The 15,253-nt window shown below is 41.5% G+C and overlaps 1 protein-coding gene across 1 annotated transcript; it reads left to right on the top strand.

The window, feature by feature from the left end:
• The first annotated feature begins 1,086 nt into the window (after positions 1-1,086).
• On the top strand, positions 1,087-4,297 carry LOC126401460 (kazal-type serine protease inhibitor domain-containing protein 1-like). The gene is made up of 4 exons (XM_050062719.1): positions 1,087-1,578; positions 1,724-1,884; positions 3,734-3,881; positions 4,041-4,297. Exons 1-4 carry the CDS (start codon positions 1,098-1,100, stop codon positions 4,151-4,153), a joined length of 903 nt encoding a protein of 300 aa, XP_049918676.1. The 5' UTR covers positions 1,087-1,097; the 3' UTR covers positions 4,154-4,297.
• Positions 4,298-15,253: the final 10,956 nt, after the last annotated feature.

The raw sequence follows: 15,253 nt of genomic DNA, 5'->3' as shown, positions 1-15,253 counted from the left end.
CCATATATGTACAGTGTAAATGTCTCTCTGTTATTGAATGTATTAAGAAAGGCAAATCCAAATGGTAATATTCATAAAAATATATAATTAGGCCTATATCACAAACTTAAAGAACAACAGCAACCATTTGTAACATATTCAAATTGAATTAGAGGAGAAAAACCAAGCCTCAAAGCCCCATGTTATTTTGGTAGGCTACAATATATCATCTGACATGAGTAATATCGAGACCGGCACACCAGCAGAAACACCTTATCCCTAATTCTGAGAAACAATAATCTCATATCTACAGTTACGTATTATTTAATTTTTTTGTGTATGTGTCCTTTCCCACACATCATATTTTCAATTTATGGTCAAATACTTGCGCTCAAGCTCCACAACTTTAACAGAAATCATCAAAAAAGGTTTCCAAACCCAGGAATTTCACACTACTCCACTAGATAGAGAGCTCGCAAAATAGGGCTCCATTTCCTATTAACTTAATTTCCTTGTATGCTAAATAGTGCATGTTAAAATGTATACTGGGATCATTATGTTCACATAGACAGCTGTTGTTTTCCATTACCTTTGTGTGAAGTTCAGATTCAGCAAGATTCTTTTATATCCTGTGCCATTTCTGAAGCCCGTTTGCCAGTCCTGCCCTGCCCAGAGACACTGGCACATGAATAAAGGCAGCAGAATTGCGAGGAAAGAAAGATGAGACGAGTCGGATACCTTAGAGATGAAGTTTGCTTGCTTCATTCACTGAGAATTCCGTTTCTTTGTTAGAGAGGACTTGGAGCTGATGAAGAAATCTCAAGGGAGGAAAACAAAATGGCAAAATACTTCAGCAGGGGTACATGGTAGCTAATAATAACAACGAAAACCAATCCAACCATTCAGAGGAGGACAGAGGAGAGGAGACAGAAGGAAACATTTAAAACTCAGAGGGGGAACAACATGTGACTGTTTGACTGTCAGAGAACAGCAGGCAATCAGGACTGCCATCTCTCTTACAAATTCTGTTCAGTTTGAAACCATTTTACAAGCTCCTTTTGGATCAACTCTGTGCCTTCAAGTTGTTACATCAGGTTTGTTTCTGACTTTGTTTGCTGATGCAGGTCAGCAGCATGGCTAAGCTCTGCCTGTGTGTGTGTATTTCAATGAGTGTATGGCTCCACGTTTCCCTCGGGTTGCCACCCCAGCACCTTGGATGGCTGCGGCTGTGGAAGGAGGGTGAAGGTTGCAGGGAGTGCAACCAGCACCTCTGTCCCCCACTCCCCAACAACTGTCCTGCAGGTCAGGTGCAGGACGAATGTGGATGCTGTGAACAGTGTGCTAACGTGGAGGGGCAGCAATGTGACCCGGATGGGGCTCAGAAGTTCTACGGCCGCTGTGGAGAGGGCCTAATCTGCCAGAGGAAAATGCCAAAGAGGGGACACAGGGCTGAGCCAGAGCCTACATGTGTATGTCAGGACAAGAACCCTGTGTGTGGCTCAGATGGGTGGACCTATCCAAATGTTTGCCAGATGAGAGAAGCCGCCAGCCACCATAATATAACCCTCGGGGTCATTGGAACAGGACCCTGCCACTCTGGTTCATTAACTCTTTTCTTACATATGTTATTAGTGCAAGAAAGTTATTATTTTCAAAATGTCAATGCATGTGAATATTGGTCTTGATAGGGAACTTTAGGGGCCCTAGTTGTGAACCTTGGGGTACTCCTTTTCTTCTGCTGCAGCTCCCCGTGTCCTTCGAGGCCCCAGAAACCTGTTCAACTACACCGGGAATGACATCGTGTTTGGCTGCGAGGTCTCAGCCTACCCTCTTCCAAACCTGGGCTGGAAGAAGACAGGGATTGAAAACTTCCTGCCGGGAGATGATCCTCACATCTCTGTCCAGGTAAATATTACTTTCAAGGTGAAATGGTTAACTAAATTGATTAAAGAAAAAGGCAACATGTGGACTTCCTTCCCTAAAAATATTTATAGTTCAATGGCCGGAGTTAAATTTCTGCTAAAATGTGATTACAAAATCGATAAGTTGCCTGTTAAGTTAGCATATTTTCATAAACAAGCTCCACTGGCCCATAAACTATACAATTTATACATATTACCATATTATCATTACTCCATTTGGATATACAAGAATATTCAATTGAATATGAGAAATGGGTTGACAATGGTGTCGTACCAGTTTAACAACTTATTAATTCGGGTAAACAGATACTGACGCATAATGAATTCCTTTCAAATACCAGTTACGCCCAAAGTATAGGCTGTGGTTTTTGATGCTTTGCCAAGGGGTGTGTTGCAGTTTCTCAGAGGTTTAGTATTGAGGATTTGATCATCGATATATTCCATAGAGAAGTTGATATCACGAAGAATAAATGCTCAAATAAATCTCTGCCCCCAAGATTCTGTTGGGCTTTGTTTTATGGTGAAATTAACTGATTAGGTGGAGACAAATTCCATCTTTATAATAGTTAAAGTTAAAGAGGTTTCTTTTTAAATTTAGCATTGAATAGGCTATATCCAGAAAACAACAAAGAGACTGGAGAAATTTAGAAGTGATATTGAATATTCATGTACCTCCTGTGAATCAGAAGAAGAAATAATCCGTCTAGAATATTTTGGGTGGATATTCAACATTATATAAAAAGAAAAAAAATGGGCAAACATGAAGTTACAGGATAAAAACATTGAATGTGGTTTGAAAGTAGCGAGGTGTATTTTTCTTTTTTATACAGTTAATTTTAGTATTGAGAAAATTCCATATTTATGTAAAGAAATAGACAGGCATTGATTATGCATCACTGAAAGTTTCATTAATAGTGTGTGCTTTGTTTGAACTGTGTCCTGTTGAGTCTGTAATTTTTATTTTAAGAGCTTTGTTTTCCCGATTTGCAAAATAGATGAAGATGTTTTTGATTAAATAGGCATTTCACAGATTTCACATAGCGAGTGCAGTTAATTTATCATGAGGAGTATGACTCAGCCTGTGAAAATAGTTGTATAGTGTCTCCTGTGGCTCTGGAGTGAGCTGTCCAAAAAAAGATGCCACTAAATTGCATTGTGGGAAATGTAGGATCCAGTGTTTTTGGAGCTTCACCCATACTATGGATAGAAAGTCAGGTTATGTCTGCCTCTGCTGCTCCAATTTCAATCATTCTGTATTTCAATGTGTCTTTTTTGAGACTCCGAGCTTTTTGGCAGTGCCACACAAAATCGCCGGAGTAGCTCTTTAAACTTGAATCCCACCGGTCGATGTTTTACCATTTTCCGAGGCTGAGATAGGAATCAATAACTCACAATATTATCACAATATACTGACAGAGATTGCAATGGTAATTCAGTGCAACTGATTCGATTACGTTATATTGCAAGACAATCATCTAAGAAACATCAACAAAAGAAATACATAACCCCCAAAAAGGCAAATGTACAAACACTTCTACTGAGAAGACACAGTGGTAATCCACATCCACACAACATTGTGTTCTCGTTGACTTTGCACTTCCTAAATGCTCATCAACCAAAATTCAGAGCTTTTCCACAAGTTGATAACAATATGAAAAGAAGAAAGGAAGCTGATATTGATGCTTGTAAATGATCACAACAGGGCAATGATTTATGATACAAAATTGCTTTCTTGTTCCACCCATACTGCCGACAAAAATCTAATGCATACATTTCTCACATTTGAATAGATTCAAATCATCTCCTGAGATTGAATCCTGTCTGTTTTTCAGGCTCGGGGCGGTCCCCAGCGCTACACTGTGTCTACCTGGCTTCAGATACAGGGCCTCCACCTTTCTGATGCAGGAGTCTACTCTTGCATATCCCACAATGCCTTGGGGGAAACGTCTGCATCGGCACAGCTCACAGTGTTGAGACAGGGTGAGTCTCTGAGCGTCATACTGTAGACTGTAAGAGCAAACGTCTTTATTTATTTACTTATATTGAAAGTAGGGCTGCAGCTAATGATTATTTTCTCCGTTAATTGATTAGTTGTTTGGTCTGCTGTATATTCTTACTCCAAATGTTTCTCATCTCCAGTGGTAAAGGTGATGAAAGGCCACGCTGAGGAGGAGCAGGAGCGCTCTGATCATCTGGAGGAAGGCAGTGCTGATGGACAGCTGGCATCTGGAGATTACCCGGGATTCACTTAAATCAGTCTTATATGACCAAACAACAAGGTCTACCTTAAAGGATCAGCTGACATACTTTAAATTAAAGGGCACAATGTTTGTCAGTCACAGCTCACTGCTCCTCTGTAAGAGCTATCACGTCATTATAATTAAATATCACATCTGCTTTTATCCACCTTCTTACTGCACCATGACAGGAAATAAATCACTCTTGTTAACTGCTGTGGAGAGTTTACTGAATTGTGTTGTATGGTTATAATAAACATGGACAATAATAAGAACCCCTTGAACACTGGCATACTAAGGAAACTGTTGACTCTTCTCCAAAACATTTAATTTGACATGACTGATACAAATTGCAGATACAAGTCACCCCTAAATATAGCCTCTGCCACTTTCTCCTGCTTTCAGCACTCCACCCAGAAAACATACAGTACATTCGTTCACTGAGAGAAGAAAAAAGAGACGGATGGAGCGAGAGAAGGTGTGTCCATCCGCAGGGTCTCCGTCTGATTCTCTTCATCTCTCTCCACCTGAGTGCCAGTTAATCCTCCCCTCATCCCCCGACTCCCAGCTGGATACAGCAGCTCCTTCTGAATGGCAAGCTGCATTAACGCCGAGGAACTTTCCCCCGCTGTCTGTTAGTCAAAGCTGATTGGAGATTACAGGCCTGCGGCGAAAACACAGCCCTCCATCTCATCTCAAATCACTTTCCACCCCTTTCTCTCCTTTATCTCTCCTTCTTCTCTTCATTTCTTTATCTTCTTAATCCCAACTCTCCTCCTTTTCAATGTCATCAACTTTCGCTTGCCACTACATTTTTGCCTCTATTCAGTGCTCCTTTTTTTGACAGCTGAATGACATGAAGGATGAAGAGGAGGAAGAGGCAGAGGAAAAAAAAGCTTCCCCTCCTGAGTGGAGCCAGAATGATGTCATGGGGGCATTTGTCCTCCTGGTGTGGAGGCTTCCCTTCCCCTGCTAATTACCTTGTACAAACTCGAATCTGATATGGCGGATATGAGGCCCAAATACAATTATTGTGGGATAACAAAGAGATATTGAGATTCAGGGAATGAGGGAGAGACTGCAAGTGAGATAGAAGGAAAAGGCACGCGCACGGCCGTGCATGCACGCACACATACGGCAACCATGTGCACGCACACACGCTCACATACCCACCCACACACACACATAAGCACCACCACTTGTCCTTCCCCTCCATTCCCTCAGATAGGCTAATGTTATTACTGGGGTAATTATCCTCATTAGTGCCAGCAGCTGTAGAGAGCCCATTGCTTGCTGTTCAAACTCCACCCCGAACCTTTCCGTCTTCACATCCCTCTTTGTATTCCCTAGATCTCATTTAGAGACTTTGTCTCCATCCTTTGCATGCTAGGTGGGGGCAGCTGTAAAAATAGAGCCCCATCAAGTATCTAATAAGGCAGAGTTACCCCTGTTTCCTAACTTGTTAGAGTCAATTTTGTGGATGAGGGTTATGTTCTGGCCTGCGGCAGTGCATCACAGAAAGCTACATTAGAGGGCTGAACTGTGTGCAAGGGCAGGGGAGTAATTAGGATGTGGCTCAAGTGCACATTATGTATAAAATAGTACTTCATCTACTGTCATAAGACAAGGGTATGTTAACTGAAAATTACAGCTATTTGTTTTTTTCCATTTGTCATATGTGCCTTCTTGGTTATCTGAGTATAACTGAACACAAGATGGCACTGTTTAGCCAAATAACCACTTTAACGCCCTCCACTGCTTTTACTTTGACAGCTACATCTATCAACACTGCTCTCTCTTCTCTTCTGCTTCATGTTTTTCTTATTTACACCCCCCAAAAAAGCTGTCCTTCAAAAAGAAAATTAGCTGTCCATGCAATGACACTTCCTCACTTACTATAAAGAGCTGAGATGATTGTGTGTGCATAACTAAAGGTATTGCCTTGTGTGATGTTTGTATGAAAGCACCCTGAAAATGATACCCCTTCATGCTTTTTAACTTTACGCTCTGCCTGCATCTTTACACACATATTATGAGATCAACAGCTGGAACAGGCGGCTTTACACACAGCATCCCCCTCGCTCTGTGAGATTGCCTTTTGTTTTATTGCCAGGGGCTGGTGCGGACAGTAGGTAACCTGTATACTGCTAAGCCCCGCATCAGGCGCTAAATGTCATGCATAGCCTGTTTTTATTGGCTGATATGGCCTGTTGTACCCTTCTCCTATTCCTGGAAGCCATTGTTAAAGAGCTGGTTGTTAATGCTGCTGACCAGATGGGCTCCTTCTCCCTGCAGCTCTGACTGAGGGTGTTTACCATGCACTGGGCTGTGGATAACAGGTGAGACTGCTGCTGGCTTCTCAACCAATCGGAGGGCAGCAGATGTCTGGCCTCTGCCTGTAAACCTTTATTTGGCATTTGGGGCCTTATGGGGGTGGGTTTGATAGTAACACTGAATCAAAGTGAATTCTGGTTTATATGTTTTATTTATTTACACAGGGTTATAATGTGAAATGGTCATGCAAGCTATGAAAATAAGTCCACACACATACCCACTGCTGACAAACCTCCCTGAGCCCCATACTGATTCATTTCCTGTAAGAAACTTCCAATAAGTAAAGCTGATGTATATTTTTGTGTATCTAGTATTTCAGATGACGCAACGCCCAGCTATTTAATTTTCCCTTTGCAAACTTCAGACATCATCTCCAGAGATGCTCCCCCGTCCCCTGTGTGACAAAATGTTTCCAGCATTAGCCGAGCAAACAGGGAACATTCCTTTCCCTTTCCAAAGCAGGCCATCTTAAATTACTGCAATTATCATGGCAACAACAAAAGGCAGGGCCAGGCCTGGGATGGTTGAGGAGCAGTCTTCTAAAGCTTTGAATCAATCTGCCTTAATGGACGACCTGTGTCTAGCATGCATGTATGGATTAGTTTGGCCGGAGCACCTGTCCCTGTTCTGTCAACAGCAGATCAGGTTACTGGCAACACATTCACCTGGCTGACACAACTTCCTGTGATTGACAATATGCTGGCCTTTGTTCACTGCTGCTCCCACAATATCAGTGTTGCATTATGAAACAGGCTATTTTAAAAAATACCTAGGAGACATATGTATTTTTTTTTTCAATATCATTTTAAAAAAACACTGGATAAAGCTGTTATTATATATAAACGTATAACACGTATCTTCACAAATGATTTCACCTAACGTCTGTCTTCTAATTTCCAGATCTGGCCCTGACAAGGCCTCTCAGGTTGATTATGAAGTTAAGCTGCCAGAGCGGCCCACTGAAGCGAGGCTGTGGTTGGGCTTAACATCCTTCCAAGGACAGCTTGTATCTGATCTGAAGTGGGAGATGAAGAATGGGAAAAATACTCTCTCTAGACTTTGCTCCTGAGTACTCAGATTTAGAGATTATATTATGATTTCCAGTCAGATAGTGTTTATTATGGATATCTTGTGATATTTAGAGGAGAACTGGGAAATTAGAGTATCTGACAGGATATCAAGCATATCTTCTTCACACTAGACAAGTTTTTATTTTACAAAGCGCAGCATGGGGGGAAATCCTCTTGGATTCATGGTAGTTTCATTCAGAATTAAAATCAAAAGGAGCTGATGTTTCAAAGCATCCAGCCAGCTCCATGGTACACTCATGTGTAACCATTAACTGATGTTCAAACAAACGTCACCTGTGGCCTGTACCCCCCACTGTGAACCTTTAAAGGCAACTTCAGTATTTTTCAACCTGGACCCTATTAACCAGTGTTTTTGTGTCTAAGTGACTGATAGATTTTAAAATCCAGATTTCTAAAACTGGTCCAATACTGAGTGAGAACGCTGTAGTCAGCAGCTGTGAAACAGGCTGCAATGTAATCTTAATGGGCATTTGTGCACCCTCAGTTTGCATCCATGTAAAGTGTGTGTTTTTGCCACTGACAGGCTCTGATTATTATTCTAGGTGTCTGACAACATCAAGGAGGGGATCCCTACAGAGATAAACCTTTTAATTCTTTTTAGTTTAACCAGAAACAGCACCAAAATCACTATCACCAGACCCACCAGACTCCATTTAAATAAACAGTAATTTTATTTTCGTAAAACACACTTCACTTGAAGCCAACAGAAACAAAATAAAACCAACAAAACTCATCTTGGTTTGTCTTTCCACTCTTTCAACAATCACCAACTCTGGTTTAGTTAAAATAAACCCTTAATTCATCCAGTTAGACGTGAAAATTTGGTGGATCTGTACACACTAAAATGACTATTTATTTAAATTGAGTCTGGTGAGTTTGGTGATAGCTATTTCGGGGCTGTTTCTGTTTAAACAAATAAGGATCTTAATCTTTAACAAGAAGGTCTATCTCTGCAGGGTCCTTCCCATAATGTAGAATAGTAATCTGAGTCTGTCAGTGGCAAAACAAACACTTTTTGTGGACATAGATTGACAGTGCACAAATGCCCCAACTGGTTACTTTGCAGCCTTTTTCACAGCTGCTGACTGCAGTGCTCTCTTTCAGTACTGGACCAGTTTTAAAAATTGTCGTCTCCATTAGTCACTGAGACACAAAAACATAGAAAAAAGGTACAGGTTGAAAAATACCAAAGCTACCCTTTAATGCAGGGCTCCATTTGGGATCATTAATATTTCAGTCAAGAGTCCAGGAAGGGGAATCTCCACATATTTCATCCATCTGGCATGAAGCCCCTTCTCTATGGCCTTATACTCCTGGTGCGGACTTACGCCTACTCTGATTCACTGTCATCTCCATTATCTCCCTGATGATGAAACGATTAGCTAGCAACCGTTATGCTAACCACAAAGCTGGACAGGTGATGGATGGGCTAACTGATAGACTCAGGCGGTTGGTTGGGGGGCTTTGTCCTGGATCTCTGACACCTTTTATCTTGTGATCCGTGCAACCCCCCCATTGCCTTCATCCAAGCCCCAGATCCACCCCAGTTACCCCCACCAGCTGCCTCTGACCCCTCATCATAGCCCTGCCTCTGCTTGCCATGTGCTGGGAGTCAAAGGGTTCTCACCTATCGCTCATCAAAATGGAACCCCACCATCTTCTGCCCCGCGCACTAAATCACAATCAATCGCTTGGCAGACAGAGATGGATTGGGACGTCCGCGACCCTGTACCTTTCAGGGAGCCCCCACCACCCTCCAAAGGGCTGCTGTCACTGACAAATAATAGAGGTGGTCCTAGGAGGAGTGAGCAGGTCAAGTCTGCCGCCCCTGGAAGGAAGTTATCACAAAGAAATGGAGGGAAATTCTTTTCTCTTTAGGAACAACAGTCACAATGTCTAACAGCATGTTTGACAGAAGGACGTGTGTTGAAAAAAGGTTTGCTTTTATGCTAAATTTATAAAATTTAAATGTATCTAAATGTAATAGAGGGCACATTTTGAGTGATGTGGAGAATATATTCTCTATAGGAGGCTGAATGTATGAGGCAAATAATTTTTTCCTGCTACTCATTAAAAGTTCGTAAGGATCTATCCCCCAAATCAAACCTTTGTCCCAAAAAGGTTCAATGTTGGATTTACACTTCAACTGTCTCTGTTCTTTAGCATGAACATTTAAATACAAGGTACATGCATGAATCAAATTATGCCCAACATAACAGATGAGTCAACCTTTTTCGTGTCAAGGACCCCTACATTGATACTCATTAGGTCACAGGCCCCTCATTTGATAAGATATTCGCCTCAGGGACCTTCTTGTGTGCGTTTCTTTTTTCTTTATCTTTTTATTTCTTTTTTTATTCAACAGTTTGGCAGGACACATGTCAAGCGGAGGGTCTGTGGGTCCTCCCCCAAGCAATATTAAGCATCAAACACTTCATTTCCAACATCCTGTTGAATTTTTATGCAACAAATGGTGCCTTTTGTGCATCAATTTATGAAGGAAATGTCACGGTACTTCCTGCTTCAACCATGCATCATCGTCTGTTGCATACTGCCACCACCTACTTCACCAGAGGCATTGTTGCATCTATGAGTTGTGTTCCACCAGTTCATAGAAATCAAAGTTCTATTACTACTTTCATGCTTTTATAAGAAGGTACAAATGCACATTTTGAATTTTGAGGTGTGTCTTGTTTTCCCCTGTAAATTTACACCTATGCTTACGACTTTTATTTGGGCGTTCACATTGGGCTCACTTCTACAGTGAATTAAATAGTGAAACTATTTCCAATTTTTCTGGGGACTCCCTTTAACTCCCTCAAGGAGCCCTCGACCCCTGGTTAAGAACCACCAGGCTCGATGTTCTTTAAATGTCAGTCTGTCTAACAGGCTCGCAAAATAGACATTTAACATATAACCATTAGCTGAAAAGCTCCTTTAAATGTATCTTAATTTAAATAAACTAATTGGATCAACAAGCAGCCTTATATAAAGTGCAGTCATGAGGAAATGCCATAACTTGGCCTATGGATTTTCTTATTATTTGTTTTAGTATATATTTTGTTTCAAGAAAGTAGGACTAGCTTAGCCAACACTGCTAAAGAAGAAAATATACTTTATTTATCCCCAAGGGGAAATTCAATTTTTTCACTCTGTTGTTATATACACAACCTGAAATACACACACACATGCACAAACAGGATATAAACATGCATTAAATGGAGAGATGTCAGAGTGAGGGGGCTGTCCATGGACAGGCACTCCGAGCAGTAGGAGGTTTGGTGCCTTACTCAGGGGCACCTCACCCAGGAGGTGAACTGGCACCTCTCCAGTTACCTGTCCACGCTCCATATTGACGGGGGACTTGAACCGGCAACCATCCGGTTACCAACACAAGTCCCTATGGACTGAGCTACTGCTACTGCCACCCTTAGCCAACCTATGTGAGTTATCCCTCGTTTTACTAATGTTACATGCATGTTATATGTATAACAGTCAGGGTCATTAAAATTAGGTGTATTTGGTAAAGTCTGTTTTAAAACATACAATGAATTAAATTGTAATTAACATCATAAATCCTAATTAACTACTTAACCCTTAAACATGGTAGGCTTTACTGAACTGTTAAGGGGTGCTGTATAGGCTACTGTACGCTTATGATGTAAGACATAAAAAGATTCACTGTAAAGCCACATGTGCCATTTAGACTAAGAGACATGCATACTGGCTTTCTGCTCATCTGACTGCATTTATATATGTACTATCAATAAGCTGCCATATGTCCACAGCCTGCCTGCTCTGCCTTTCTTCTCCACTCCCAAAATAATACAATCTTGACATTCTGCCTCACATCATCATGTGTGTTTGAAGAGTTGCTGTCTAGTGCTTCCTGATTTACTTCACAACAGACTGAGTGATTGCATCATTCACATGAGCATTGACAACAAATATCATTCAGACATGTAAAAGTCTCTGCGATGCCATAACACGATGATTGGGAGTGAAAGATCTTATTCTGTATTCACTGCCAAGGGCTCAATGAGGATCATTCACATGTAGATGTGTCCTTCTGGAAGTGCCTCGGCTATACAATTTCCATTTAGATAAGGTGTATACACAAATAAAGAAAGGACATTGGGTTCTTCATTTGATTAACTAATCATAGTCTTTGTAATTCCACTCGGAGACCTTGAAGGGCAGCGCAGGGCTGTGCACCCTGATTAGCCTATGCATGATTGCTGCTGCTGTGGCACAAATCAGTTCAAGTAACTCAACTCCATACACTACACAGTGGCTGTGATTAAACAGGCGATTAAGACATAGAGAGTTTCTGTCCGTTTAATCCCTTTTCCCATTGTCTAGATAGATAGCCACAGTATAGTCCCTGATCAACAATAACTGAACGCCACAAGAATTGGAGTGAGAGGTGATTAGGGTCTTTAGAGCTCCCTGGAGTGTGGCTGCAGGTTGTTTGTGATTAGCTCGAATTTAAAGATACATGCTGTTCTTATTGCTGGAGCAGGGAATTCATTATCTGATGCTTAAGCTGAGGGCGGAGAAAAAAAAGGCATACACAGCCCCAGGACTGGTGTAATATCTTTAAGTGAGACTGGAATAATCCATGTCTGTGGCACAAAACATGCCAAGTGAGGAAGCTTCCGGTTCACAGCATGTTGACAAACCCAACAAAACACTCCTCAACCTCACGACTCAAGCCTCAAATTGCTTAACCCTCTTCCCACTACTCTGCTAGCCCTCTTCATGTCGTGCAGTGGTGTCTGTGTATCATCTGAAGGTTGTATAGAAACTCTACAGCCCCTCTCCATGACTGATCTCTTTTGATAGAGCTCATTATGCAAACTGCTCCCAACTCCCACCGCATAATTAGTGCTTAATTAATTTGAGTGAAATCTTTCATCTGTCTGTGTCCGGCCAGCTCCTTCCTTCCATTTACAACATGATATTAATTTCAGAGGGGGGAATGGTAGCCCAGCTGATGAAAAGGCTGATATAATTAATCAAGTACTGTATCTTTTTCCTTCATTTTTTTGCAGGAATAATAATAAGTGTGATGAGCAGAGTCTGATTAACCCTATTATGCTCCCTAATTAGGGTGATCATTTAATAATCAAAGAAGCAGCACAATTATGAGAGAATGCAAATTATGCCATCTAATGAAGAGTGTTCCCAATTCTGGGAATTCTTTGTTTGGAAAATGCAGCATTCCAAAGTCAAAGGCCAAGAAAAGGTTCCACCCTTAATGTACGCACATTAAGGATGCAGTTTGCTTACGTACTTGAGCCCAATTTTTTTTTATAAATCACTATGATGACAGCCACAACTAACTATCTATCTATCTATCTATCTATCTATCTATCTATCTATCTATCTATCTATCTACCTACCTACCTATCTAAATATATGTTAAACAGACAGATAGATAGATGTGTTACATGAGAAGAACGACACCTATCTTCTGTCTGAATAGTAAATATGTTCCTGGAGCCAGCAGCAAGTTAGCTTAGCTCATCATACACAGTGGAAGCAGATGGAAACTGCTAGCTTTGCTCTGTCCAAAGGTAAAATCTGCCTCCTAGCACCTCCCAAACTCACTTATTTGGTTGTTATACTTGATTCATTTAATCCATGCAAACACTTAAGTGTCAAAACAAGCTAAACTAAGACTTGAAAGTGGCTGTATTTTATTCTGTAACTCCGGGCAAGAAAGAAAATAAGCACATTTCTCCAAATGGGAAACTATTCTGTTAATTTTCTAAATGAAACAAAGCCTTAGTGACACAACATCATGTTAAAACAAACCCATTTCAAGGGCACATCACCCCTCATCTGAGTGTACAAAGGACAGAATCTTATTACTCAGGCATTTAAAGCCACTAACAGGGCACCAACTTTTATTTCCCACTGGCCCTGTGTGTTTTACAGAGCCCGAGGCACTAAAAGGCAGCTGCCACTGTAAACTCAAGGGCAGGAGTTCAGTACCATGGACAGCAACCAGTCTTCTCCAGAGATGAACTTCAACATGTAGAGAGTGTTTCAAATATAATACTATGAATGTTAATTCAGGAAACTGGACGATTATGTATTTAACAGAAATAACTTCATGGGTCTAATGTATCTTATGTATGAATACGTGAGATAAGCTGGGTAAGAGTTAAGGCAATGAGAAAGATGACCGCTCTGTAGCTCCATGTGTCAATAGATAAAGGATATGGCCCATTAGGTCTGCCAGAGTCCATCGTTCATGCTCCTAGATGATACAGCTGCTGTCTACACTTTCATCAAGATAATGGTGACCTCATATATGGAGTCTATGAGCAATAGCTCTGATTTCATTTTTCCTTACATGGAGTCATTATCAATATCATTACGATCTTCAAGGAACCAGTGAGCAACACAGGATGGAGCGTTTTTTGTTGTGTGAGAAATGTATTGAGTGCTAGGCCAAATGCCTGTCAGTAAAATTCTTTATATGCTGGTTTCTCCTGCTACAGTGTGTGTGTGAGTCCTCCACTTCTTTGTGTCTGTGAGGTGTGTGCAGGCTTGTGTGTGTGTGTGTGTGTGTGTCTACATGAATGTACCTCAATTTACTCCTCTTCACCCCCATAGTGCAGCTGTGCCTCAGAGGACTCTTGTGAAGTAATTGAATGAGCCGGGGCAGGGGGAAACCTGTGGCAGCGAACGTGGTGCCCGCTGGCCTTATTATCTGTAATACGGCAGCCGCTCTGCCTGCGCTTTCTCATCCGCTCATGAATACAGAAATGAATGTGGTGGACGTCAGAGGTGAGCGCAGAGGGGAGAAACAGGGCCAGAGCTGTTTTAATCAGCTCCCAGATAGAACAATCACTTTATCCACCTCCACAGCTCAGAGGTGAATTAGTGTTTAACATTCCAGGGCATGCTTTCTGACAGGGGACTCCACCCCAAAACAACCAATGGACTGCGGAGATTATTGAGAGACACTCTGGTGTTTTTGATGAGTAAATTAGAGCTAAACAGGCCCCTGGGACTCCAGCTATTGATATGCCTGATATGCAGGAAGATCTCTTTTTAATAAGAGGCTCTTTATGAGGAAAGAGAATCTGGTGTTGTCCCTTTGAGGCATTTGTTTATGTCTGCGCACACACAACATTAGATATAACCAATAAAAGCATCTACAGTTTTCCCTGAAGTCATTAGCAAGTAGTTGTTTTGCAGTGGATTTGAAGATGCACTCAGAGCCAAACCTAACACATTCACCCCCTCAACAACAAAAGGAGCAGATGAGTCACACAATTAAACAACCTAGCGACCAAACAATAATAATAAATAACCAACAATAGTCCTTTTTATACAGAAATTGCACAATACAGCTGCTACAAAGTCCCTTCTTTACACCCCCTTTGCATTTTTACAGAGAACCATATGATGGCGGCATCATTCTGCCCCAGTGTGTCATTATAGACAGCATGCCAGCATCCTGGAAGCAAAAGAGGCATGATGGGCATGACATAGACTCACAAGTCAGTCTTTAGACGCTTTGCTTAACTAAAGACTGATGACTTTCTCCCTGATTTTGTGTTTAGATGGGCGGATACAGTTTCAGAGTTTAAAAAAACTCCCTACGTTGCAGAACCAATAGTAAATCCGCAGGGCGGTCCTTTGGTGGCTCGCTGAACTCTTGTGCTCGTAA

This window comes from Epinephelus moara, chromosome 14 (assembly GCF_006386435.1).
Source record: "Epinephelus moara isolate mb chromosome 14, YSFRI_EMoa_1.0, whole genome shotgun sequence".
Lineage (NCBI taxonomy): Eukaryota > Metazoa > Chordata > Actinopteri > Perciformes > Serranidae > Epinephelus > Epinephelus moara.
This window is presented reverse-complemented; position numbering and strand designations above follow the sequence as displayed.

Coding starts and splice junctions, on each gene's coding strand:
- LOC126401460 (XM_050062719.1), top strand. CDS start 1,098: ATGCAGGTCAGCAGCATGGCTAAGCTCTGCCTGTGTGTGTGTATTTCA. Junction 1,885..3,733: donor ATCCTCACATCTCTGTCCAG/GTAAATATTACT, acceptor TCTGTTTTTCAG/GCTCGGGGCGGTCCCCAGCG. Junction 3,882..4,040: donor GCTCACAGTGTTGAGACAGG/GTGAGTCTCTGA, acceptor TCTCATCTCCAG/TGGTAAAGGTGATGAAAGGC.